The sequence below is a fragment of the Podarcis tiliguerta genome (genome assembly GCF_965153285.1).
Source record: "Podarcis tiliguerta genome assembly, chromosome: 4".
NCBI classification, from domain to species: Eukaryota; Metazoa; Chordata; class Lepidosauria; order Squamata; family Lacertidae; genus Podarcis; species Podarcis tiliguerta.
Window position 1 is genome coordinate 63,175,954 of NC_139537.1, and position 26,231 is coordinate 63,202,184.

At 42.0% G+C, this 26,231-nt stretch overlaps 1 protein-coding gene across 4 annotated transcripts in view; it reads right to left on the bottom strand.

The window, feature by feature from the left end:
- NHS (NHS actin remodeling regulator) overlaps positions 1-26,231 on the bottom strand; it is a 230,499-nt gene that overhangs the window by 52,103 nt on the left and 152,165 nt on the right. The window contains exon 1 of one of the 4 annotated variants that reach the window (XM_083439374.1): positions 11,867-12,016. The exons of the other annotated variants lie outside the window; for them this stretch is intronic. Coding sequence (XP_083295500.1) covers positions 11,867-11,900 — 34 coding nt within the window. The 5' untranslated portion in view covers positions 11,901-12,016. Of the gene's footprint in view, positions 1-11,866; positions 12,017-26,231 lie in introns of those variants that run through there. 4 annotated transcript variants of the gene reach the window in all.

Sequence of the window (26,231 nt, forward strand, 5' to 3'; positions counted from 1 at the left end):
AGGCTAGTCCGTTAGGGCAAATGAGCCACTGCTCTACCAACCTCAGTGTTGATTCTTGTGAACCCACCTGGCTTCTTATATACAACCAGTCCAAAGGGTGGCCCTGACAATCGGCTTCCTCCTCCTTAGTCTCAGTGTTGCCCTCATAGAACTCAGCAGGGGTAGAATTAGTTGGCTAATCTGTCAATGGCTCTACCGCCACCTACCGTTGGCCTCCTCACCTTCTGCCCTACCAGACGCAATGGGCAACAGCCACCATTGGATCCAGCATGTGATATCTACCAACTCTCCTGCTTTGATTTGCATTCCTGTTATAGACCGAAAACTATCACAATTGCTCCTGCATTGTATGTTGAAGATCCCAGGATCAATCCAGCTGGGACAACCATCAGGGTCTTTGAACAAATAAGAGAATTACACAGATGTAGTTGGCTCCTTGATTTAAAAATAAAAATAATAAATTATACAGTGTCAAAATTGTATGTGATTATGTTTCTGTTTCTATGTATTAGTCAAAGCTGTCAATAAAAAGGAAGCATTAAAAAAAATAATCATCATGTCACATTGGAGCTTTTGAACTTCTTTCTACTTTAATCAGGAGTCCCTGACCTGTGTGCTATGAGAGGTATTGAAATAAGCCTTGGAAAAAATAAGCCTCTGTCTATCCAGCATCTGTCAGTGATTCATCCATCAGTTTATGCCCCTCAGGTTGGGAAGACAGCATTGATCCTTCTGTCTGCCCATATATGGGCAGTGACATCATCTCAAGGGAGAGATTAAGGATTCCACAGGGATTCCGCAAGGAAATCCCAGAAGTACCACTCTTGCCCAGAAAGCACAGCCCTACCCATCTTTGAGCTCTGATTGACACTTTAGGGAAAGCAGTGGGAGGGGCCTGAGTACAAAGTCTTAACTAGATTATTTCGTAGTTGCAGAGATGTTGCCTGTTCCTTTGTTCCGGGAGCTGAGAAATGAAATGAAATGATAAATAAAATAAAATAAAAACTGTGCATGTATATTTTTTAGTATATGATTTGAATGTGCCTTCCCATGTTAACCCTGTGCCCCAGATACATTTTTTTTTTAAATGCTGCTCTAGAAAGACTCATGGGTGATATTAATGCAGGCCTGGAGTTTGTAGATTTTGAAGGTTTCCCCACAGAATTTTCAAAGAACAAGTATAAGGCAGAAACTCGGTTAATACTGGCTTAATTATATATCCAGAATTCTGAAAACAACACAGCTGTGAAAAGAAACAACCTTCTTGTTTCTTTTTGTTAAATAGCTGGTTGTTTATTTCAGGCCATACCCACTACTACAGTATACAATTTGCTAATTACCACTCTCGTTACAAAGACAGTCTCTGTTTATAGTGAAGTTGTTCTGGTTGGTATAAATCCCCCCCACCCTAAATTCCTTTGGGCTCTTTATAATCTGTTCACTGGTTGGAAGGGGCTCCCAGACTCTCTGTGTTAGATTCAAATAATCTCCTATTCATAGACTTCTAAAAATAGGTGGATTTTATTTACATTTTAAAATGGTGCTTATAATTTATACAGCACATTCATTCCCTGAATGTTCATGTACACTCTCACAGTACTTCAGGTGTGGGGAACTTGTGGTCCTCCAGGTGTGGCTGGACTCCAGCTCCCATCATCTGCAGCCACCATGGCCAATAGTCATAGTCTTTCATCTCCCCACCGCTGAAAGACTACCTGGTCCCTTACGCCCCTGGCTAGACTCTGAGATCATGGGGGGAGATGCTCTTCTCACAGGGCCACAGTCCTCAGATGGTGTGTGGCCACTTGCAAGAGGATGTTCTCCGCTGTGGCATCCTGACTCTAAAATTCCCTCCCCTCTCATATGTGAGCAGCGCCAGCACTGATGGAGTTTCAACACCTGTTAAAATCATGGTGGTTCCTCCAAGCATATGACTAGAGTGGCATCCCTCACCTAGCTGATGTAGTTATGTTCTTAGCATACTGCACATTCTTACTTTTAAGTTGTATTTAAATAAACTACTGCTTTATTGTACATTAATGTTCCAGCAAAGAGAACAACAAAGAGCTGGCATTAAACCATTACAGTGGTACCTCGGGTTACATATGCTTCAAGTTACATATGCTTCAGGTTACAGACTCCGCTAACCCAGAAATAGTACCTCGGGTTAAGAACTTTGCTTCAGGATGAGAACAGAAATTGTGCTCTGGTGGCGCAGCAGCAGCAGGAGGCCCCATTAGCTAAAGTGGTGCTTCAGCTTAAGAACCGTTTCAGGTTAAGAACACACCTCTGGAACGAATTAAGTACTTAACCTGAGGTACCACTGTATATATAAAAGAACTCTTAACACTGATTCTGTAAAGCAGTGGAGCTGTGAGGGTCTGGCTCAGAAACAATGGTTTGCTTAAGGCCAATGACCGCCTATGAGACAAATCACCGGAGTCGTATGCCCCGGCAAGATCTTCCGGCAAGAAGGATGCACAGCAGCACACATCTGGCCCCTTGAGCTCTCACTTGTGCCTCAGTGGGAGAAATGTGGGGGTTGTCTGTTATTTGTCCAGACCAGTTAAGAAACTGCAAATGAGAATCTGTTTTGTACAGGCTTCCAGAACCTGGTGCACGACAGACATCACTGGATTCCCATCATCCTGGACCACTGACTATGCTTGGGTATAAAGAAACTGCAGCCTAAAAACTTCTGGAGGGCTAGATGTCTACCTGTTTGACTTTCTGTCCTATGCCCTAGCCACAGGGAAGGTGTCACAGCGGAGGGGAAGAGAACATGCTCTGCATGTGCAAGTTCTGAAATTCAGTCTCTGGCACAGCCAGATGAAGAAGGGGAAGATTCCTGTAGGAGACCCTGGAGAGAGGCTACTTGTCAACGTCTACAGAACTGAGCCTTATAGACCAATGATCTGACTCAGTGTAATAGGGCTGCCTTTGCTCCTAATGAAGGAAAGTCCTGCTCCGCCCCCCTCTGCATAAACCTTCTGCATTTGCCAGTGATGGAAAGAAGATGGGATGGATGGGGCAGTTGGTAGCAAGCACAGACAGAAGTTGGCTAGTAAGCCAAGGACCCCTGATGAGGGACACCCCACTTGCCTGTTTATGCTGCATCAGCTGCATACATCCCTGGAGGCTCCCACGTCACATGACTTTTTTGGTAGACGAAACGCAGCTTGCACGAATGGATTTATGAAATGAAAATGTAGGAACAGAAGCAGCGTGTAACAGTGACATGAATGGGCGACACATTCAAGCAACTCCCTAATGGTCGACTCACAAACTGCAAAAATCCAGACCTTGTCTACTGGTCTTTGGGGGTGTAAGAATCAAATATGAATCAAAAGCACCAACATTACATGAATACATAAGCTGATAAATGTTAGGTTAATGGGAGTTCTTTCCCCATGCTTCACTATGTATGATATGTTAGCTTCAGGTTTGTGGTCAGGTCTGGTGCTGAACTAACTACCGTAACACCATCAAATAAATATGACTGATTCTGAGTGCTGAGTGTCAGCAGCTATATATCCAAAATAGGAGACTAACAACACCTTATAATTAAAAATGAAGAAATACAACTGCACTGATCACCCACTTCTGTTCTTTTTTTGGATCCTTCTGGATCTTGGATGTGATGGCATGGATATTTCTTGTTAAGTGAATACAGCACGACCAGGTCTTACCAAAAGTATGGGGGTAGATATGTGGAAATGTATTTATTATATTTATTTTTATGGAACTATTGCTCCAACTCATCACTCTGACAACAGTGCTCAAGGTGGTTTGCAATACTTTAAATTTATAAGGACAGCAGTGGGGGATCACAAAGCAAACACAGGAGGGAGACTAAAAGAGAAATCAATCAGAAGGCAAAGCAAATATTTGCCTAGGGAGAAGCCCTCACCTAGAATCATGGAATTGCAGAGTGGGAAGGGACCATTAGGGTCATCTAGTCCAACCCCATGCAATGCATAGTTGAAGACTGAGTTTCTGAAGCAGGATTTCCACAATTTGGGTGCCACCACAGAGAAGACTCTTTCTCTTATTGACGCAACCAGCACTGAAGCTAGTGCCGAGACAACACACAACAGCCTCTGCAGCTTACCCCTGGCATCACAAAGACTTCATTCATTCATTCATCTTATATCCCTCTCTCTTCCTCCCAAAGGAGTCCAAGGTGGCAAACAACAAGAGATCTTAAAAAGCCATCTTTATCACAATTCCAATACAAATGCAGACACATTTTTGCATGCAAACTCAACCTCCTGTCAGTTTCTACCCAAAGTATTCTCCGCCACACAGTTCTAATATTATCTCAAAAAAATCCCGCAAGTCGCATGTTCTAGACTGCTATATTCTGAGCTGCTAAAATAAACAGCAGCTGCAGTGCTCTCAGTTTAACACATTCCTTAAAACAGTGTAAGACACACACACACAGGGCACTTCCAGACCGTCACTATTTTTTGGCTGGGATTCAATCACATACTAGGAAATCCAGGCTGCACAATTGTAATAGATCTTTGCGGAAGCAGGTTTGTTGCTCAAGGCCTCCTGATCCGAGTTTTTGCCATGGAGAAAGTGACAGGAAAACACATTGGAATGTGTGGAATAATCCTTGCTTTGAGTCAATATCATCTAACCTCCCCACAAACAAATCAGAATGAATGTTCATTCAGGAGCAAATGCCTCCCTGCAAATTAATCAGGATGCTCAACAAACAGGTCACCTGGAAGCACCCAAAAATACAGAGTAGACCTAAGAATAATTTATTCTATTCTAGTCCACTCAGCAAAAAAAATACTAAACTGAGCACAGTAATTTCATATACAAAAGCAGACTTTTATCATGCCCTCTTTCCCTTCCCCCTTTAAAGAAATGTCAGACTTATTAGCAACTGAATGCTGTGCATACTGCTTGCTGTAGAAAACTGTAGCTCTTGTGTCTACATTTAAACACACTCCAAGCGTCCCCATTAGGCCTCCAAGACTGGCTTGTTTTCTGTGAAAGCTTGAGTAAGCTTTCTAAGGGGTCAGCAGAGTTCTAATGTTTGCACTCTCTCATATCAATTTGAGCTGGATCACATTTCTGACTGGAAGAGTAGTCCTTTCCACTTTTTGAGTATGGCCAGAAAACCAGGACTGAAAGATACAATCGTTTTTTCCAAAGCAGACAAAAAGGGCAGGTAGGGTGGGGAGTTAGAAAAAAAAACCAGCAGTTGTCCTTTATCAGGATGAACTACTTTGCATTGTTTCCAATTGTTCCTAATTAACAGTATTACACAACTGCTGTTTTTGGATACCATCACTCTACCTTTTATGAAGAACTTGCTTTTCAGCCACTAGATGGCAATAGATAGGCGGTTTGCCTCTCTGAAAGCAGTAAACGTCGATGATGTGACAGAGAGCAATTGATTCACATCGAATATATACATACATGAAGATATTGCTCCAAGTCAGCACTTCACTGCTCACGGATTTTTTTTAAATAAAAAAACCACACTATCAGTGCCATCTCTCAAATTATCAACACATTATTTCCTTTTGTTTGACTTTTCTGCCCCTCCACCCCAAAGACTTGAATAAGTAAGGATGTTATTATCACATGCACATGCTTATCCATTAAATAAAAATCATATCAGGAAAGCTCTTATCAGGAGGCAGCCATTCCAGCACTGGGAGAGCAGAGAAGCAGAGCTTACTCCACTGGCTCTGCTGCTGCAACAGGCCAGCTCCATCAGGCCTCTTCTCCCTCAACTGGGAGCAGCCATTTCGTCAGCTATGCCAGCTGGTCAATGTAGGAACAACTGCCTAGAAATCGGTGCCTGAGTTTTGAGTTTTTATTTTCCTCTTGCCTCCTGGTCCCTTTCCCCTTGAGTGTTGGTAGTTTCACAGTGCTATTTTTCATGGAACTCACCATGAACACCTCCCTTGTTCTCTTATAATGGGAATGGCACTCAGCTGAGAGGTGCCGGAATCGAGTTCCAGTAAGTTCCGGCTGAAAAAAAAAGAAAGCCCTGTATTCTGATCTACTTATTTATCAGCTGAGAGGTGCCGGAATCGAGTTCCGGTAAGTTCCGGCTGAAAAAAAAAGAAAACCCTGTATTCTGATCTACTTATTTATTAGAATGTAAGCCTACAGGTAGGGAGTGTCTTAGTTTTGATTTCATGTATGCCACAGTGGGAGCCTTTTTGGCTGAACAGCGTCATACAAACGCTATCATCTATCTATCTATCTATCTATCTATCTATCTATCTATCTATCATTAATTAATTAATGACATTCTAATAAATGTTGTAGATTTCACATCAGGAAAGAAGAACCCCCTCTCCGGATCTTCTGCAGCTAATGAGAAATCCAACTCCATTCTTTCAATTAACCCAGAGTGGATCTACACACAGGAAAACCCCACTATAAATAAGTCATAAATTAAATTGTTATAATAAAAGGGGGGGACCCAATGTAAAATCACATAGAAAAGTTTTGTGCTCTACAGCACCATCTGGTGTTGCATGCTTATAACACATTTAAAATTCTGTTTGCTGAGTCCCCAGTGTGGTGTAGAACCTAAGAACATGCCGGGGGGGGGGGGGGAGAAAGAGAAACCAGCTATATAGTTTGGATTGTCAATAAGATTGCAGAATTTAGTAACAATATTTTGTTGCTTTTGGCTGCTCTGAAGGGCAGGAGAATTTTGAGAGCTCTTTCTCCCACCACAGGTCTTCTACTCTTTTATTCCACGCACACAAATTTTCCTTTCCTTAAGATCTGATGACTTTAATTCCCAATTTATTCTCAGAAATCTCAGACTATTCAGTCAAAAAGGAAAGCGCAGACCAGAGGTGTTGGTTGTGCATCAAACAGTCACCCAAGTAAATAAGAGCTAGAAGGCAACATGCAAATCCGGAAAGGGATTCAGGTCTCTGCCTCTCTCATAAGATCCTTAGCTTGTTCAACTATTTCCTGCTTTCAGGCAGGAAATGCAGGACTGAGGGCAAAACATACAGCAAGAACAAAAACAAATGAAACACCCCTCCAGCTCATTTCTGTATTAAAAGGCTTTTAACATGAAAGCCCATTTCAGCTGAGTTTACCCAGGTGTAGGTTCCCAGGCGCATTCTTAGTTCAGAATTAATTACCCACCTCTAAATTACCAGAGAGGCTATCAGGGGGGTGGCAATCAGAGTTAATAGCTAGAGGCCATCCTCAGCTAGTTTTAGACAGAGGGCAGGGTGCTTGCAAGAAGGGTAATTTTCTGTGTGCTGAAAATGTAAATCACAATTTCCTGTTGGCCAGCCATGGATTCCATCAAGCAAGGAGAGAGAGAAATGTTTCCATGAAGGCCCCTGGCCACTCGCCCTACCCCAAGGCATTTGTTTCCTTCTTCTGATCAGTGTTTGACAAGTTTGGTCTTCAGAGTCACAGAGAAATTGCTTCTTGAAAACAAGATCATGGCCTCCCCATGCCCCAAGCTCCCAGCATCTCAGCAAAGGGATGGGCTGGAAACTGACCAAGCAACAAGCCAAACTTAAATAACCACAACAACCAAAACCATCATTAATCAAAACCCACTGGGACTTGTTTCAGAAAGGAAAACATTTGTTTCGATGTCTATGATTTCCCACCAGCAAAAACAATAACAAGAGATTTTCAGCACTCAGCTTTTATTTCCCCAACACTCTTTAGGATGGATCCAAATGTTTCATACCTCAATGGGAGTCTCCCTCTAGCGCAGCAGTGAGGAACCTTTTTCTGAGAAAAGGTCATTGATTGAGGGTTAAAGTCAGTCAGGGCTGCAGCTGATCATGGGCAGAAACAGATCAGGTGGTGGGTGGAGCCACAGCCCAAAGTAGGTGGAGATTTCAGCATCACATGACTGAATAGCCCTTCCTCTCTTGTATATGCCACCCCATGCCTTCTCTACCTCTTCTCACCACATACAACAAACGAGGTGGTTGGTTGTAGATGGGTGGGCAGGACATAGAAAGTGGACTGGCAGCATCCAGAGAGCCACAGAAAAGGATTCAGCCTGTGTGACAACTCTGGCCAAAGGAGAGACTAACCTGTCCTTCTCCTGGGCCCTAGGTAGCCTAGCCTTTGCCTTGTGCTATCCTCAATAGCAAGGTGGCTGGCTCAGAAAATGGTAGCAGAGAACCCATGTTCATACCTAACGTATTCTGCTAGGGACAGGGATAGGAGTAGCCCCATACTGAAGTGATCAGCTATCTCCAGAAGTGACTCTACACTGCATTCCAAAGAAGATGTATCTGTGTTCTGTGATAAGTGCCTTCCATGCCACAACTGTGAGCTCTGGAGTCCGATCCAAAGAGAAGCATAGCACCAGTCAGCATAGAACACAGAATGCGTTTCCTCAGGATTTTAATAACAGGTTATCTCACCTGTGAACGATCCCCTGCCCTGCTCTATGTCTGAAAAAGGAAAGCAAATATAGACAACACAGAGAAACCCTATTTGACTTCCAATCCTTTTCCAAGGCCATCCCATCCCAATTTTGAAACGTGAATGGAAATGGCAAAACATTGTGACCCTTACACATGTTCTGTACAGAAGGTACAGCAACAGAAGTTTAATTGGGGATGGGTGGGAATCTCTTATGAGTATTCTCCTCCTTTGTAGAAGAACATTGTATGCAAACCACACATGAAATTATTGGGGGATGGTAAAGGTTCTTTTTGCTTTCTGCATTTGTGTCAGAAAATGACTACTGTTCACCACCTGGTGCTATGAGGTCCTGTTTAGTGGGCCACCTATGGAAAAGTCCAGTTACAACACAGTAAAGCCAGAATAGTTCTTTTTAAGAAGCAAGAAAAAAAGTCATTAGTCCAATCTAATGTTGCACCTCTACCCAGCAATTAAGGAAATAATAAACATTCATTTGGTTTCTTGTTCTTGAAAGCAGAGCTTATGAATCAGAGTCTAGGACACTGAGCTGGCATCAAGAGTTGTTTAATGCTATTATTCAGATGATTCAACAGAATTCACAAAAGCATGCAGCTTGCTTTATGGTTGGCTGTCAAGGGGACCAACACCTGAGATCTGAAGAACCAACTCTTCTAATCTAAGGTGTCATCAAAGTTCAGAGCACACATGTGAAAAGATAACCTATAACCAAGGCAGATGGGGTTTGGCCTGATACTACTTTTGACTGTATTCCCCCCCCCCATAGGATGGGTTCGGAAAAGGTCAACCTGACACGAGTTGTCACCCCACTCTAAAAATCCCTTATGGCTGTACACATTCAGCTCCAAGGTACCAGGCACACTGTTTTCATCAAAGGCTGCTAAACCAGGTCAGTTTCAGGTCAGCAGGAGTGCACCCTGGTAGTGCAGGCAGCACTGCCCACGGAAAAACACTCTAAGCTTAAAATGGCATAAATTTAAGGTTGAGCATAATGGTTTGTATGTGACTATGACTGCAATCCTATACACACTGACCTGGGAGTAAATTCCCACTTCATTTGACTTGCTTCTGCTGAGACAGGCTTTGGATTGCACAGTAGATTGAATTTATTGTATTAAAAAAAAAATCTCAAATCAATGAGACTATCAATATGCTTTAAAATTAAACATTTTCTGAATTAGACAGAGCAGGTTACATCTCAAGGCGCAGAGGTTGTCTTGTATTTCCATAACCATGGAAGCAATTCCTGTGTTAATAAACAGGGGTGAGCTCAGAGGGTTGATTCATGCCACGGCTTAATTCCAAAGCTCACCCACGCCTTCGCCATTACATCTGAACCTCCAAACCATGATTGTAAACCATGGATCAACCCTGGTATGAATGGCAAGCAGGTTCAGCTGTAATGGCCATCTATAGCCCTAATCATGTGTTCCATTTTGGGCTTAAATAGGCAAGGAAGGGTGACTTTTCAGAGGCATGCTAAACTCTGCCACCACACTCAGTGGCACCTGCAGGTTGAAGGGCATCTTCTGCACATAGTTGTCAAGTGTCCCTTATTTGGTGGGACAGTCCCTTATTCCAGCGCCATGTCCCACTGCTGTCCCTTATTGATGAGGTCTCTTAAATCAGCTTTCCAAACCAGAGGCTTCACTGCTTATCCTAACCTTCCTACTGCTGATGGGAACACGCAGAAGGTAACAGGGCTGGGGCTGGAGCTAGTTCGCTTGTTTCCTCTTTGGAATGCCACAATAGGTCTTATAGCTTGCATCCATTGTGACCAGAATATTGTAATGCAAACCCTTTTTCTTTTTAAAACCTCTAGCTATAGGGCTTGGTAGGCACAGCTCCTCTCCTTGTTGAGGCTAAGGGCAACTTTTTACTTGTTGAATATTTCCCTTTGACAAAGTCATTAAAGAGGCAGGAAAACATTCCAAGGCCACGCATTAGGAATTCCGCTCAAGGGGTCTGAGAAGGACAGAAGCAAGCAAATAAGTTTTTGAACCTGCTGTACAGCCATACAACACAGGTTGCATTTTAAAAAGGTGACTCATTTAGCAATATCTGGGGAATGGCTTTCTTGAGGTGAAGTGGAAGGGGGAGCCATTTCTTTTTAGTAGCGTTATCTCAAGCAATAATATAAATGCCTCTTCTAATATCTCCTTGATTTCCCCCCTAAGTATCTATTAGCAAATCTTAATATCTATTAGATTTGTTTCTCTCACAGGGACGTTATTTTTAAAGTAGTAGATGAGTTCACAGTCAAGCTGTTTTATATAAACTTTTGTGAAATCCTTCAAATTTAATTGCAGCAACTAGCCACTCTGTAAAATAATTTCAAAGGTGATGTGGAGCAGAGCATATTTTCAGTGGTACCCACCTTTTGGGACTCTCTCTCCAAGGAGAGTCACTAAGACACCTTCGTGCTTTAGCTTCACCCAAAAGTGAAGACTTTGGGGTTGTTGTTGTTTTAATCAGCAGAGCCTTTTCTTATTATTAATGCTGCTGTGGTTCTTTTGCCATATATTAAATGGACTTTATCTTTTAATGGAATGTTTTGTTAACTTTCTGATAGTGCCTTTTGAAATGCTACGATTCTTTAAATTAAAAGTGACCAATGCTCAATATATAAATGCATAATTATCATTTTTGTTCAAGAGTTTTGAACTGATTGCTGCATTAGTCAATCAATCAATCAATCAATCAATCAATCACTAATGACTTTCAGTTAAAACCATGCTTGCCTTGAATGTACAAGTCAGCTACAAAGAAGCAACAGAGGTCCTCAGAATGTCTATATCATCTATCTATCTATCTATCTATCTATCTATCTATCATCTATCTATCTATCATCTATCTCTCTATCTATAAAATTGGAGCATCTATTAAGTGAAAGTCACAACAGAAAATTATATTTATTGCTGGCTGAATATACACCAACTTGCAAAAAGAAAAAGCCGAAAAATGTGTTAAACTTTTTAACCACGTTTATGCCTGTTGCTGATATATAAGTTACACTTTCTTTGTGTAACCCAAGGAAGTTCACCTGGTACTCACCTTTTTGGCATTGGGTGACCACCTTTTTATTCTTCCAGGTATTATAATGTTACAACATCCTCATGCTTTTGGTCCTGCTGTATAAATGTTTTGCTGCTGGTGATTTTTGTTTGTTTGTTTTATATCGAGGTTAATTTTATTCTGCTTTAATCTTTATGGTTTTTTATTTATTTATTGCTAACGTCTGCTCTCAAGCAGCAAATACATTTTGTAAACAAACAAACTGCTAGAATACAACACACATTCCCACATCTTTACTTAGCAAATGAGTTTTGCATGGAGGAGTTGGGGGGGGGAGAGAGAGAGCGTGCTTTATTATCTCCCGGTTACACAGAAACCCTGTCTACAAGGAAAAAGAGTATATTTATATATATAAATATATATATACCTGCATTCTTCAGCAGACAGCAGCCCAGGGCCATTTTTGATCACTTTGTTGTGCTTCTTAAGAAAATCTCCCAATGCCCAACAGGCTTTGCCTCTCCTGCATACTGTTCTCTGGATCTCTGAGTCCCAGTGATATGTGCAAACTGACCTGCAGAAGTGAGGGGGAGCTCAGAGGGTCGAGGGAAAATCCCTCCAGGAAACACGCATGGCACAGATTTTTTATGAACATCTGCACGCCCTCCAGATTCCCCTTCTAGACAAGCACATGGTTCAGCCCAAGTACTGGGTCTTTCTAATCTCTTCACCGTCCAGCATAAATGGTAAATCAGAAGAGTGAACAGTAATCCTACTGCTCTCACTCTCTGTCGCATGGAGGTGGAAGGGGGAGGGGAGGTTTAACTCTTTTGTGGCCTGAAAGAATCTCTGGAATCTCTCTCTCTGTGTGTGTGTGTTTTTAAAGATGTTGCTTAAATGACAGGCCTGGAAAGAATTAACCAGGTTCCCAAGAAGTACAAGAAAAGATAATTTACCTGAGAGAAGGAGACTAAAAGAAAAATTCAGAAGCTTCTGTCACTATTTTTTTAAAAAAGATTTATGCCCCACCTTTCCATAATAGATTTCTGCCATTAGTGAAAGCAAATAAAAGGGGGGGGGGAATAAAATAGCATATATTGAACAATTTGAAACAGCAGAGAATAAAATCACACCCTTCATGTGCACAAGTGCTTCGGACCCCTATGATTCACCCATGAAAATGGCGGGAAAGAACAGTATGCTGAAATTCTACCCCAAAGTTCATCACATGAGCAGCAGTGGCCATGTTCCACGAAAACTGTGGGGCAATTACAATGCAAAACTTCTGTAATGTTCTGGGTGAGTTAAAATATGCAAACATTTTTTTTTCCTGGAAGCAATTAACATGCACATCAGTGCTAAGGTTCTCCTTTTTTCTGCAAGTATATTTTATGTCATGCAAAATATTGCTTAGAACTCAATACAGTGGTACCTCAGGTTACATATGCTTCAGGTTACATACGCTTCAGGTTACAGACGCCGCTAACCCAGAAATAGTGCTTCAGGTTAAGAACTTTGCTTCAGGATGAGAACAGAAATCGTGCTCCTCTGGCGCGGCAGCAGCAGCAGGCCCCATTAGCTAAAGTGGTGCTTCAGGTTAAGAACAGTTTCAGGTTAAAAACGGACCTCCAGAACAAATAAAGTACTTAACCCGAGGTACCACTGTAGTTATTATCAAAGGAAACATTGGGGAAATGTGGTTTGAAAGACAGAGAGAAAATGGGGAAAGTACTGGCTCCTCCCACTTTGGGTTTAGGCCCCGCCCAACAGCGGCATGGAGCCAGGCTTCAAACCAATCGCCCCTGAGGGAATGAATGCAGCCCTGGGGTCAAGATTTCTCACCCCTGACCTAAATTTTCTTCCATCTCATTTCCTTTATTTCAAGATAGTGTTTCACACACACCCAAAAACAACGTAACTGATCTTTATAATTCATCTCTCACCTCTGCTGTCAAGTAACTGGATTATGACATGCAGAAACAGTGTCGAGGGGCGAAGGCAGCAAATCAGACATGATTATTAAATAAACAGAGAAACAGAGAAATAGGTACTATAGTAAGAAAAGCGCAATGAGAATCTGAATTCTCTTTTGTAAATGATAAGCACATGCAAAAAAAAATGTTGTCTAAGCAAAAGCTGAGAGGTGCAACTTGGATTCATAACAGGAACTGAAGCATAGCAGAGGTTCTCTGATGCATTAAGACAGCCCAAGTCAACAGAAAGTCTGGCTGTAACAGAGGCAGCGGGCTTGGAGAACATGACCTAGATAAGATACTTCAGCCATCCAAACAAGAGGAATCAGCAGCTTACACAGCCATGCACAGTTTCCTAAAAGGCTTGTAATTGTAGCCCCCACAGACTGCTCTTTCCCTTCCTCCAGTTTTTCTTTTATTTCTTAAAAAGATAAGTCAATGCAAGAGATGAAATCAAGGGAAACAAAGGCAGGGGCCTTCCAATAGACTTTATTTAAACATCTATGAAAATCTAGAGTGGCTGCTTCCTAGTTGGAAGTCCTTGTTCAGTCTCCACAGAAAATTTTTATGCCCCCTTCCAAGCCCTCCACTTATTTTGGTGGTGGCAAAAAAAATAAAAAAATAAAAGTAGTCACACCTTGAAGTTGGTGGAAACAACCTCCTCCCCAATCATCAGATCGATTATTATATTGGTGAAGAGATGTTGGTGAAGAGATGTTCATCTCTGCTGGATCCCCAGGCAGAACAGTTTAGCTATCCCAGATGTAGAACGTACATCTAGATACATACAAGATACACACACGAAGTCCTCCTGCCCTGAATGTTATTTAGGCATGGCTTCAGGATCTTTCTAGCCACTTCTCCATTTTTATTTTATAAAAGAAGGCTCTCCCCCCCAACAAAAACCATGCTGAAGGAAGGAAAAGGTGCTTGACATTTTGTTTTCTTTAGGAAGTCATAATAATTTTTAAAAGGTTGAAATATCAACAAGTCTGCTTTCCCCTCAAAGTGACCTCAAATACCAAAGGAAACATACTTGCTCTCGGTGCCTGAACAAACCGCAGTGAATTAATTCCGTGTTGTTAATGGCAAAGATGCAATTGCTCTGCAGACAACCCATCCAGATGTGGGGAAAATAACTTGAGGAGTTGGACAACTCAGCGAGCTGGGGCCCGTCACTTTGATGGTCTCCCTCAATCTGCCGCACATTTGCACACATCTCAAAATTAACCAGCAGTTTGGATAGGATTGCATAAACAGACCTCCAGACTACCGGAGGAGGGAGAACCTCTTATTTCTTTTCAAATGCTAGAAGAGGCCAGTTTATGGAACTGTATTTTTTTCACACTTTTCAGTATGTTTGCCTATCTGGAAGAGTCACAAGCGAATAAGCGATGAAAAATGAAAATGTGCAAAGTCACTCTCTCACCTCTCACAGGGCTGTTTTAGGGATGAAGAGAAGAGGAGGAGAACCACACCTGCTGCCCTGGAGCAACTTAAGAGGGCAGGCGCAATAAAAATGTAATAAGAATTATAACAACGAATTATGGCATTTTGTTTCAAGCTTACACTTCTGTACCTGCAGGTTAAAACAGTCCGACCCAAAAATTTTGTGGAGTCTATGAAGCAGATCCACCATATCAACTAGAGATCAGACTCCTGACAGGATACAAGTCAGTTTTAATAGCCTTCTCTACTTGCAAGTAGCCCTGAGTTTTGATGCATTTATAGGAAGTGATAGAGACACATGTGAAGCCATTATCATACTATACTTTCCCCTCTGTCCAACCCAACTATTATTACCCATGTCATAAATGTAAAATTTGAAGTGATAACTAGAGTGGCTGTAGGAAAGGAGTTTCTCCAATGTTTATATCAAGAGACATCTTGACTTTATACATACAGCCGTACCTTGGTTGACAAACGTCTTGCGAGTCAAATGTTTTGGCTCCCAAATTCCGCAAACCCGGAAGTGAGTGTTCTGGTCTGCGAACATTTTTTGGAACCCAAACGTCCATCGCTGCTTCCACTGCTTCTGATTCACTGAAGGAGCTTCCTGCAGCCAATCGGAAGCTGTGCCTTGGTTTCCAAACGTTTTGCAAGTCAAACGGACTTCCGGAACAGATTCCGTTTGACTTCCGAGGTACGACTGTACATTCCAACAGTATGATGGACCACGTTTTAAGCTCATCTCTTGAGACCACTCTAATTAGCTCCTTCTGTAGATGAGAGATGCTTCCATTTCTCCTGATCATCATTCCAAAACAAATCTCCTGTACTTTTAATTATTTTTCACCTCTATCACTGGACAAGGAAGGCTACAGTGGAGATAAAGCTGTTGCTCAATAAATATTGGGATTTCAAACAGACTTTTCCTCCAATTCACTTAGTTCTGAATTACACATGTATGTGCATCGCTTGATACAGGACATCACTTGTCTCACCTTCTCTGTCCTTCACACTCATGGTTAGCAGTGTAGTGCTTCATTCATTTATATTGAACACATTTTTCTACTACAATGGTATAATGGCTAAATTGCATGAAAGTGACTCAGTACAATGAGTTTGCCATGCACCAAATATAGGGTAAACAACACAGGCTGCTTGCAAAAGGAAAAGCCCCCTTCCTTGTTAGTGTGTTATTGCAAAAAGTTTGCAAAGACCCTCCTTGCAATTTCCCTCTCCCCTCTTTATAAACATGTACTTTACGTATCAGAGAGCATTGCAATTGCCAATGGTCTGTGAAATCGATACAGTTATTTATTCCGCTGCATACGCTGTGTGTGGGTGTACGTGAACAAGACAAAGCTGTTGACTTACGGAACCGGGTTGAGTTTGTAATCCATGCAGAGAGCTCTGCTCTCCCTGGAGAAATCAGGATGTGAAGAAGCAAAGCTTTCTTCATTTTTGTTGATTCCTAAGTAGGCCAAATCACTTTGGAAGATAGCCAGGAGTTAATTTAATATTCATCTCTGACCTGTTTTATTCCTTCAAGGTTTCAGTATGAAGTTGGCTGAAAGCCTTTTTCTCTGTTTGCCTGAAAATGTATCACCATTAATGCTATCCCCCAAAGCACGGTCTGCAGTGCACACATAAATAATGAATTCAGAACTACTGCTGCTTTCTTGTTCCATCAGCATATTACTGCAGGACCTTGATAGTCGCTACTCAGGTAATAGTCATGTGCATATGTTAACATAAAAGTTTAGGGCCTGCTCTTAATTTCACTTCTCCCCTCATTCCACTTTATATGGCAGATTGCAGGAGAATCTCTTCGGTTTCCTCAAGATGGTTCCTCAATCATATTTGTCAGAGCACAGCAGATGAGCGTAGCTGGGGGTGTCATAACCATTCTGGTAGCCACAGATGCAAGACCTTCTCAGTCTTAAGTAGAGCAGAGTTGGGTTTGCATCTAGGCTAAGAACTTATCAGTCAGAAAGAGCATTTGCAAAATGCAAAAAGGCGCTACTGCAATGTGGAAATGGAAAAAAGGTGACCATAATTTTGCACCCAAGATAAAGCACTTTGGGCAGGCCTTGTTTCAAACCAATGGAATCCTTTGTAAAATCCTTGCTACTGCAATTGAATAATTTGTAATGTACAATGCAGAAAGAATGCACATGCATTTGGACATTGATGTGCACAATCTTTCCTCCAACTTTCCTCAGTGGGAAGGAATCTTGCACATAAAACATTTGCACATGCCCATAGATGGGTTGACTGCCTGCATGGCATGTAATGGGTCATAGGCATGGGCTGGCTATTGTAATACAAATTCCTCGTATGATGTGGGTGTCATATTCCTATTATAATCATTTGTCATTTTATAATAGCTTCATTACCTACAAAATCATCTTGGAAAGTTCTCAGAGCTTCTAAGGGCATCCGCTCACTATTTCACTGCCCATCACATTCACACCACAACTTCTGGATAGTGAGTCTCAAATATTGCTTTGCAATTCTTATAAGGTATATTACTATGGATTGTTATGAGAAACAGGTATCAGCTATCATCTTATCACATAACATTTGCAGTTCTAAGCAGAAGACAATTATAGCACTAGTTGTAGGTGAACATGCTTTAGTGCAGGGCTTCTCAAACTTTTGATCCCCAAGATCCTCTTGAGGGGGCTGAAAATGAATGAGGCCCACCAGTTACCTCATGGCAACCAGTCACAAAACAATGGTGGATGGAGGCAGAGTCATAATCAGCTGGCGATTCTCTTGCCTGCTCTTGCCACACTGAACTTGTATTCCATTCCCTGCCCCTGCCAGTTTATTTGATCCTTTCTTCCCTGTTCTTTTTACATTCACTTCTATAACATATTTCTTCTCTCATCCCCTTTTTTTCCTATTCCCAGCATATTGTTCTAAGGTGAAATATTTAGTGGATTTCTCGTTATAAGTTCCTCCAACACCTCTTCTCATCCCTTCCCCTCAGAGGAAGCAGAGTTCTTCTTTCCCATCCCCTCCTGACCACATTTCCTTAGCAGTTGGGGAGTTGCTGGTGTTACCATTGGGCCAAACAAAAGGCTACAACGAGTGAGGAGGCACGGAATAGGCCTTGGCGCTGAGGCCCACCAGAAGGTGAAGCGAAGCTCACTGATATTTCCATCCCACTGTTTGAGAGATGCTGCTTTAGCAAGATTCTTACTCCATACTCGCTCCATCAATAAAAAGGGACAAACATTTACAGGATTTGCATAGGAGGAGGAAGAAAGACTTGTGGATTAGCAAATGTGAAAACTCAGCTGTGGCTTCCAAGGGCAGACCCTCCAAATGTCCCTGTTTTCCAGGGACAGTCCTGGATTTACAGAAGCCTTCCCAGTTTCCAATTTGATCCCATAATGTCCTGCTTTTCCTTAGGACGTCCCTATTTTCATTGGAGAAATGCTGGAGGGTATGCAATGGCAGACTCAAATGTTGAGCAAGCTGACTTCCACTTGTATAACACGCTAGTGCAGGTGGAGGTCCGTTCTGCTAGTGCATGGCTGGTGTTGTGTGTGTGCGTGTCTAGATAGACACACACATACAAAAACAACAACAACAATGCAGCCACATTTTTATTGAAACTCTTGTGATTGTCTATTCCTGCCAGAGCATCACGGAGCTGACTCAAAGCAGCCCAACACAGCTGGTCTAATCCATCAGCTGTAGACAAGCTGTTCCAGTGTGTGAAGCAAACTGCTGCTTGTCTGCCAATAAAATACTGTTTGGTTCATTCTTACACGAGTGCTTGGATTTACAGCCCAGCCTGTCGAGCCTGAAGCGGAACAGCCGCTGCACCAAGAGGGGTGTAAAACTTTATTCCATCCATTCAACATGGCCTTAGCATCTGATCTTCAGGAAGCAGGACAACACAGCCTTCAACATTTAAAAAAAGAGACATGGATGTAACAGATTTGGCTAAGCCCCATTTTATTTTTCTCTGATTGAAAGGGAATTCCCACTTGACTTGCAGCCAAATCTTCTTGGCCTAAGGCCATCTTCAGGCCATGTAAGCCAGAACAGACCTAGAATCTACTCTTGGAAGGGTGTTAGTGCTTGAATAAATGGCATCCTTCCCAATGAAGTCAGCACTGCTCCACCAGTATGTGAGAGCAGTCTGACACCTATTTTCTTGATGGTATGTGTTAGATCTTTGACTTGTTTGTAAATCTCAAGGATATGGCTACTTGGTGCCCCAGTTCCACAGAGTCACCACAAGTCCCCAGCTCCACAGAGGTGTTGCTGCTTTAATCAAAAATACCATTTCCAAAGACTTCATATAACACAATGTATAACAAAAAAATAAACCCAAGGAAAAGTCAAGGAAGAGCATACAAACATAATGTAGTACACTAATTTCTATGCAGAGAATGCTGTTTATAAACTGCTTATAGGGATTTTTGTTTTGTTTTGTTCTAGTAGGTGTGTGTAAATCCTCTTAAATAAAATAGATGTCATCATGGTTGTATCTATTTTTCTTCACGATAGGGTGGCCCAATGCAAAAATAAAATGAAATAAAATAATTCTACACCTTTAATAGAAGAGTATATTTCGGCAGGTGGAGCAACTCCCTTCCATCCTATCTTGGTTTTCCTCCTCTACGCAGTAGTCAGTATTACGTTTCCAGTGAGCATGCTCAGTCCTGGTCAGCTCATTTTGGGGAGAGGTGTTTCCCTCCATGTTGAAGTTTCCTTCTCTTCATTTTGGGGCTGGATGCAAAGGTCACCCTTGTACCTAACCCTAGCGACAGTAAAATATTTGATTTTTCTCCCATCAATGTTTATGGCTAGCTCCCAGTTCTGCCTTTGGGAATGTTTAAAAATAGGTAGTTAGAAAGATAAAAGCCAGAGTGGAGTTGTGTGTGTGATCCAGAAGAAAGCAGCCGGTTGGGTAGCTGGGAGAGACAGAGCCATGCCTGATTCCTGTTTGGATCCAAGGCTGTGGCTATGAGAGAAGCAAGTCCCTCTTGGAGTGTGAATGCTGTGAGCCCCTCAATGTCAGGCTCACATTGTATATAAGCGTAAATAACCATATATCATAAAGACACCACAGTATTTATTGTCCCTCATTATGAGGAAACCAAACCCTGGGTTAAGGGCCTGGCACCCTTAGTCTCTCACCGCTCAGCGTTTGGGGTGGCGTGCAACAGTACCATCACAGAAAGTCAAAGTATTTGACAGGTACAACATGGCTACAATATTTGTGCTTCAGTAGCATCTAAAATGGCTTTAATTGGGAACAGGAAGGAAGGAAGGAAGAAGAATCCGAGAACAGCGGGACCGAAAGTTCATCAAGGACTGGACCAAATTTGTAAATTATTTGAAAGGCAATTGTATTCTATCAAATACATTGGTAGGATTGCAAGAAGCTTTGTAAGGAAAGGTACAAAAAACACTGCAGATAAGAATAAGAATGGATGATGTTTCAATGTTTTTGATTTTAAAGCAATGGTTAAATAGTGAAAATGCAGAAATTTGAAATGAAAGATAGAAAATCATAAGGAAGGGTTGAAGGAAGTCAGGGCCCTAAAAAGCCAAAATGTGTAATATAAGAGGAGACATTGCAATCGAAAGTATTATTGTAAAACTAATAAAAATGATATGAAAAAAAGACAGAAAGAAAGAAAGAAAGAAAGAAAGAAAGAAAGAAAGAAAGAAAGAAAGAAAGAAAATATTCACAGTTATGTTAAAACAGCAACTGCTTAACCTCTCCTGAGGTGAAGAGGTCAAATGATAAGGCTCTGGATGAGGAATCAAAGGAGCGGAAAACAGAGTCCATAGAAATTAACTCCAAATCTCCTTATGCCGATTAATTTACATTAATTTGAAAGTAGCTTTTTTACATAATTTTGTGGGGCATAATGCAAGACAGTAGACATACAATCTTTTGGGGGGGGGCAGGTTTACAAATTATTTGTATTATGTAGTTACCCAATGATTTTACGGTTGTTGTTTTTCTGAAAAGCCATCAGTGAGGGAGGCACAGTCACGGATTTATCTACCACCTCCTGACCAGGCCTCAGGAAAAGATTGTGCTGATTGGAAAACTAAGTCAAGTGAATTAACCCATGTTGGATTTGGCATAAGCTAGAAAATCCTTCAAATATGATTACAAGCCTCCCCCCGCCCCTTATTTTAAATCCAAGTTCGGTTTCCCAATACAGTCACGGAAGATTTGTTTTGCTTCAGACATTAAATTGGCTGTAGGTTAGCATCCCTCGCAAAAGACTCCTCTCTCATATCCAGAAACAACTCTTTTTTTTCTTTTTTTTTAAAGACACTTTGTTCAAATGCTGTGGTGGCCTTGACAGGAACAGCGGAAATTCTTTTGCAATCTTGGGAAAGGACTAAAGCTCAGTGTCAGGGCACAGGCATGATAATACAGAATATCCCAGCTTCACTCCTCAGAACCTCCAGTTACATCTGGGAAGGTCTCCTGCCTAACACCCTGGAAAGTTCCTGCCATTCAGTGTTGACAATAAAGAGCTGGGTGGAACAATGGTTTGACTCACTGTAAGGCAGCTTCCTGTGTTCCTCTCCTTGCGCCCAAGGTCCAAGGTTGTGTGGTGTCAAGGTTCCCATGTGCTAATTACTGCTCCCATTATCTCGTCTCTTTGGCTGGACTCCATCCAAACCAAGCACCCCCGTGTGACTCTGCTCAGTGACATGTGACTCCAAGCTTTAAAGGTCCAGCAAAATAATATAGGAAGCAGGGGTGCCAAAGAGTTCTGTCAGAAACAGAAATGGGAGCCGAAATTGCCACAATTTGCATGTCTGCCCAAGGTCAGGAACACAAATCACACAAGTGAATATGAGCAGTATTTTTCATTGTGTCTTTAGTCTGCAAGCACAGCATAAATGTTATTTTCTGCATGGTTTTTGATGTTTCCCTTCCACTGAGATGTACTGAAGTTAACCACATAATGAAATGAATGATTCGTTATTACATTTTGGCCATAGTGAATAGTGAGGTGAATGACAGATTTTAGCAGAAGCCGAAGAGTAGTGGAATGGAAACAGCGCTGATTGCAAGGATGGGACAGAAATCGCTGGCTCCTTACATCCCTAGCAGGAAGTAACTAGTCAACTAATGCAGATAAAAAGGTTCAGCAATAATCAGGTGACCTATTTTCCTACTTTGATCTTGCTTCCTCCTTGTTGTTGTTTAGTCGTTCAGTCGTGTCCGACTCTTCGTGACCCCATGGACCAGAGCACGCCAGGCACTTCTGTCTTCCACTGCCACCCGCAGTTTGGTCAGATTCATGTTTGTAGCTTCGAGAACACTGTCTAACCATCTCGTCCTCTGTCGTCCCCTTCTCCTTGTGCCCTCCATCTTTCCCAACATCAAGGTCTTTTCCAGTGAGTCTTCTCTTCTCATGAGGTGGCCAAAGTATTGGAGCCTCAGCTTCACGATCTGTCCTTCCAGTGAGCACTCAGGGCTGATTTCCTTAAGAATGGATGTGTTTGATCTTCTTGCAGTCCATGGGACTCTCAAGAGTCTCCTCCAGCACCATAATTCAAAAGCGTCAATTCTTCGGCGATCAGCCTTCTTTATGGTCCAGCTCTCACTTCCATACATCACTACTGGGAAAACCATAGCTTTTACTATACGGACCTTTGTTGGCAAGGTGATGTCTCTACTTTTTAGAATGCTATCTAGGTTTGCCATTGCTTTCCTCCCTAGAAGCAGGCGTCTCTTAATTTCATGGCTGCTGTCACCATCTGCAGTGATCATGGAACCCAAGAAAGTAAAATCTCTCACTGCCTCCATTTCCTCCCCTTCTATTTGCCAGGAGGTGATGGGACCAGTGGCCATGATCTTCGTTTTTTTGATGTTGAGCTTCAGACCATATTTTGTGCTCTCCTCTTTCACCCTCAATAAAAGCTTCCTCCTTAGTAGCACATTAACCCAGCCCTGATTTTCACATGAAATTTTGTACTCAGTTCAAAATATCAGCCCCTCAGAGGCAAAGCTAGATGTGATACTCTCCATGCCTGATCCAGATTGGGATCATAGTTGGAAGTGCAGAGCTTTAGCTCTTTGCCCATTGCCCTGCTGTAGTCTTGATCCAGATCATGCTCCAGCCACTCAATTTTGTTGCCTTTTTTCTCCACTGTTGGTCTTTCAATCAGATCTGTGTGCATGCAAATGTACTTGTGCACATACAGTGTGTTTGGGGCAGTCCTTGGCTTAGCCGCTTGGTTCTGGAACCATTACATGTTATTTGAGTGTCACTGGCAGACAAGGAGTCCAATTCCATTAATATCTCATGCCAGGTTCTGCATTTCTGGGTTCTGGTTCTTCACAATAGAGCCCTGGACCAAAGCATTCTATAATCCATAATGTCAATGCAACAAGCAAACAAAACAATGCTGCAAATGTAAGAAGAGGGTACAATTGTCAGACTTATTTCTGGGAGCAGATCCTGTGCTCTTTATAAGCTGCATGACTGGAGGAAATTCATCAGGTCGAGCTTTTCCGTGACTGCTGTGCAAAGTTTGCCTTGCAACCTAAGTACCAGCACATGGTTACGATTCAAACTAATCTACAGCTGCATATCTGTACAGATATATTGTGAAGTACATGACTTAAGAGAGAGTATGGAAAATTTGTGCCATAAGTACTACCGTTACATTTCCATTTTAAATATGCTCTTTCTTCTATATGCCATAGTGCTAAAGTTAGCAAGTCACTGTTCTGCTCACATGGCAAGGGGTGCTGGCCTATTAAGAAAACTAAATGATAAAACAAACGTCTGGCAATGCTTCAGATCAAATACCAAAAACCTTGAACTGCCACTATTCATTGGAGACTCAAAGCTCTGAACATGGAGGCCTACCCACATTTTTTACATTATGAAGCAGATGGAAGCTGTAATCCTCTCTACAGCACAATGGCGCTCCCCCACCCCCGCCCCACCAACAGTAGCAGATGACAGGCTCATTTTCACAAAATGTTTTCTGCTTCTGTCCAACAGACCAACAATGTTCAGATGGAAAGGAGATGAACTTAGCAGCCTCCAGATGCAGCGTAGAGGAAAGAAGCAACCAAACTATTACAAAACCTAGAACTCCTACACTGGTCTGATGATTGGCATCTAGTTAGAGGCAGTTTGGTGCTAACCAAGGTGCTAATCATGCTGCTGCAGAAAAACCTGGGTTTACAAACTTCGTTGAGCACAGATCTTGAAGATGCCTAGGCAAAGTCGAAGTTGGCGTTGTATCCATCTCTGCATCTCTGTCTACTAGACCAAGTTCAAATATAGACAATTTATTAAGACAGAAAACCATCCTTCCTCAACTTGGTGCCCACATCAGTGTGGGACTACAGAGCAGCCACAAGCAAATCTGAGAAGATTAGTGTTATGCAGACCCAACCTTGTCTATCCACAGCTCTGTAGGATAGACAGGCAGCAAAGCTTTGGAATACGGGAGGCTGGAAACCACAGGAGGGGAGAGAGCTCATGTTCTGCTCCCTTGTTTCCCATAGGCATCACTACAGCGTTTCGGTCACATGAATTGGCCTCTACAATGAGAGGCACTCCAATATTGCATTGCTGATGAGGGCTTGCTTTAAAATGCAAACAACAAGCTTTGGAGAGGTAGTTTTTCTTGAGGCCAGGTATGCAGAGAATGTATTAAATTTTCCCTACCCCCAACAGTCCTCCACCTTTGCAAGGCTGTGCAGGATTCCTTCCTCACAGCTACTTACATCATTTTAAAACGCCATTAGTTTCATTAATGCAATTGACTTCATGTCTAGTTTGGTCTTAGGTTTTTGTTTATTTATTTCTTCCCTTCAGTACTCCAAATATTCTCTAAATCCTACCCTTTATTAATTTCTAACTGTCCCTAACTCTAGCAGTTATGGCTGCCCTTGCACCTCCAGACTCCGTTACTCAGATCTGTAACAAATTGTATTCATTTTCGCTCTATTTCTTCTATCGACTTCTGAGAAAGCAGCAACTCTGTTTATTCCGTAATGTGTTGACAGCCGTTTTAAGGCTACTTTAGAATCTGGAGCAGACCTTTAAAAATAACCATCAGACATAGAGACATTAAAAATGTATAGCAGAGAGAGAGAGAGAGCATGAGAGCAACATTTGCTTTTAGTTTTCTTGTTCAAACTACATATTAGACAGCAAGGGAAGAGTTTTCGGCGAGTTAGCAGATTTAAATATCTCCAGAAATTAAATAAATAACTAATCAAAGTCTAATTTAGGGGACGGGGGAAGAAACAATTTCTTACACTTTAATTTTGGAAGGTGAACATTAGCATCTGCTATAGGCTACAATATACATTTCACTACAGTCATACCTCGGGTTACAAACGCTTCAGGTTGTGTGTTTTCTGGTTGCGCACTGCGCCAAACCCAGAAGTACCGGAACGGGTTACTTCCGGGTTTTGGCGGTTGAGCATGCACAGAAGCACTAAATCGCGCTTTGTGCATGCGCAGAAGCACCGAATCATGACCCATGCATGCGCAGATGTGGTGCTGTGGGTTGTGAATGTGCCTCCTGCACGGATCACATTCGCAACCTGAGCGTCCACTATATATTTTATGCACCTTAAATGTTAACCCTTCATGTCAGATGGGGCATTGGTATCTCCATGCTACTTTAAACATGGGAAGGTAGAAATCCTAATCGGACACCATTGTGTGATTCAGGATATTTTTGTGAACCAAAGCATTTGACCTGTGCTATGTCATGCTGAAGAGGGGCCTCCTCTATTGAGCAAACGCATCCCTCTCTCCCCCCACCCCCAATTCCAACAAAGAGCAGATAGATTGTGTGATTTAAATTTTATGTGAAATATTAAAAAGCTTCAATGGAAACAGCATGTTTCAAACTCTGTTGGCCTTATTATTATTATTATTATTATTATTATTATTACCTCAAACATGCTGTATTTTCTATCATCAATCACCTTTTCAGGGAACTTCTCTTGTACTTCGAGCTTAACACTAAGCAAAAGTGTCAAGAAGGGATGTGTCCTATTAAAGTTCCTACAACTCTCTGATCATACCAGCTGCCTTTTCCACCCTTGTTCAGCTCTACAATATCCTTTAATGCCATCATCAGAACTGTATACAGGATTCCAAGACTGGTTTCACCATAGATTTACAGTTGCAAGTTTTATTTTTCCACCCCTTTCCAGATAATCTGTAGCACGGAATTTGCCCTTTGCAACATTCCAGAGATGCATTGTAGCATTTAGAAAGATTTTCACACGGGAGAGTATTCAAAGATAAGATTCCCCTCAAGTATCTCTGAGCTGGTAGTATCCCGATAGGACTGTCCCGTGTGCTTTGCTGAATGTGTGCATCA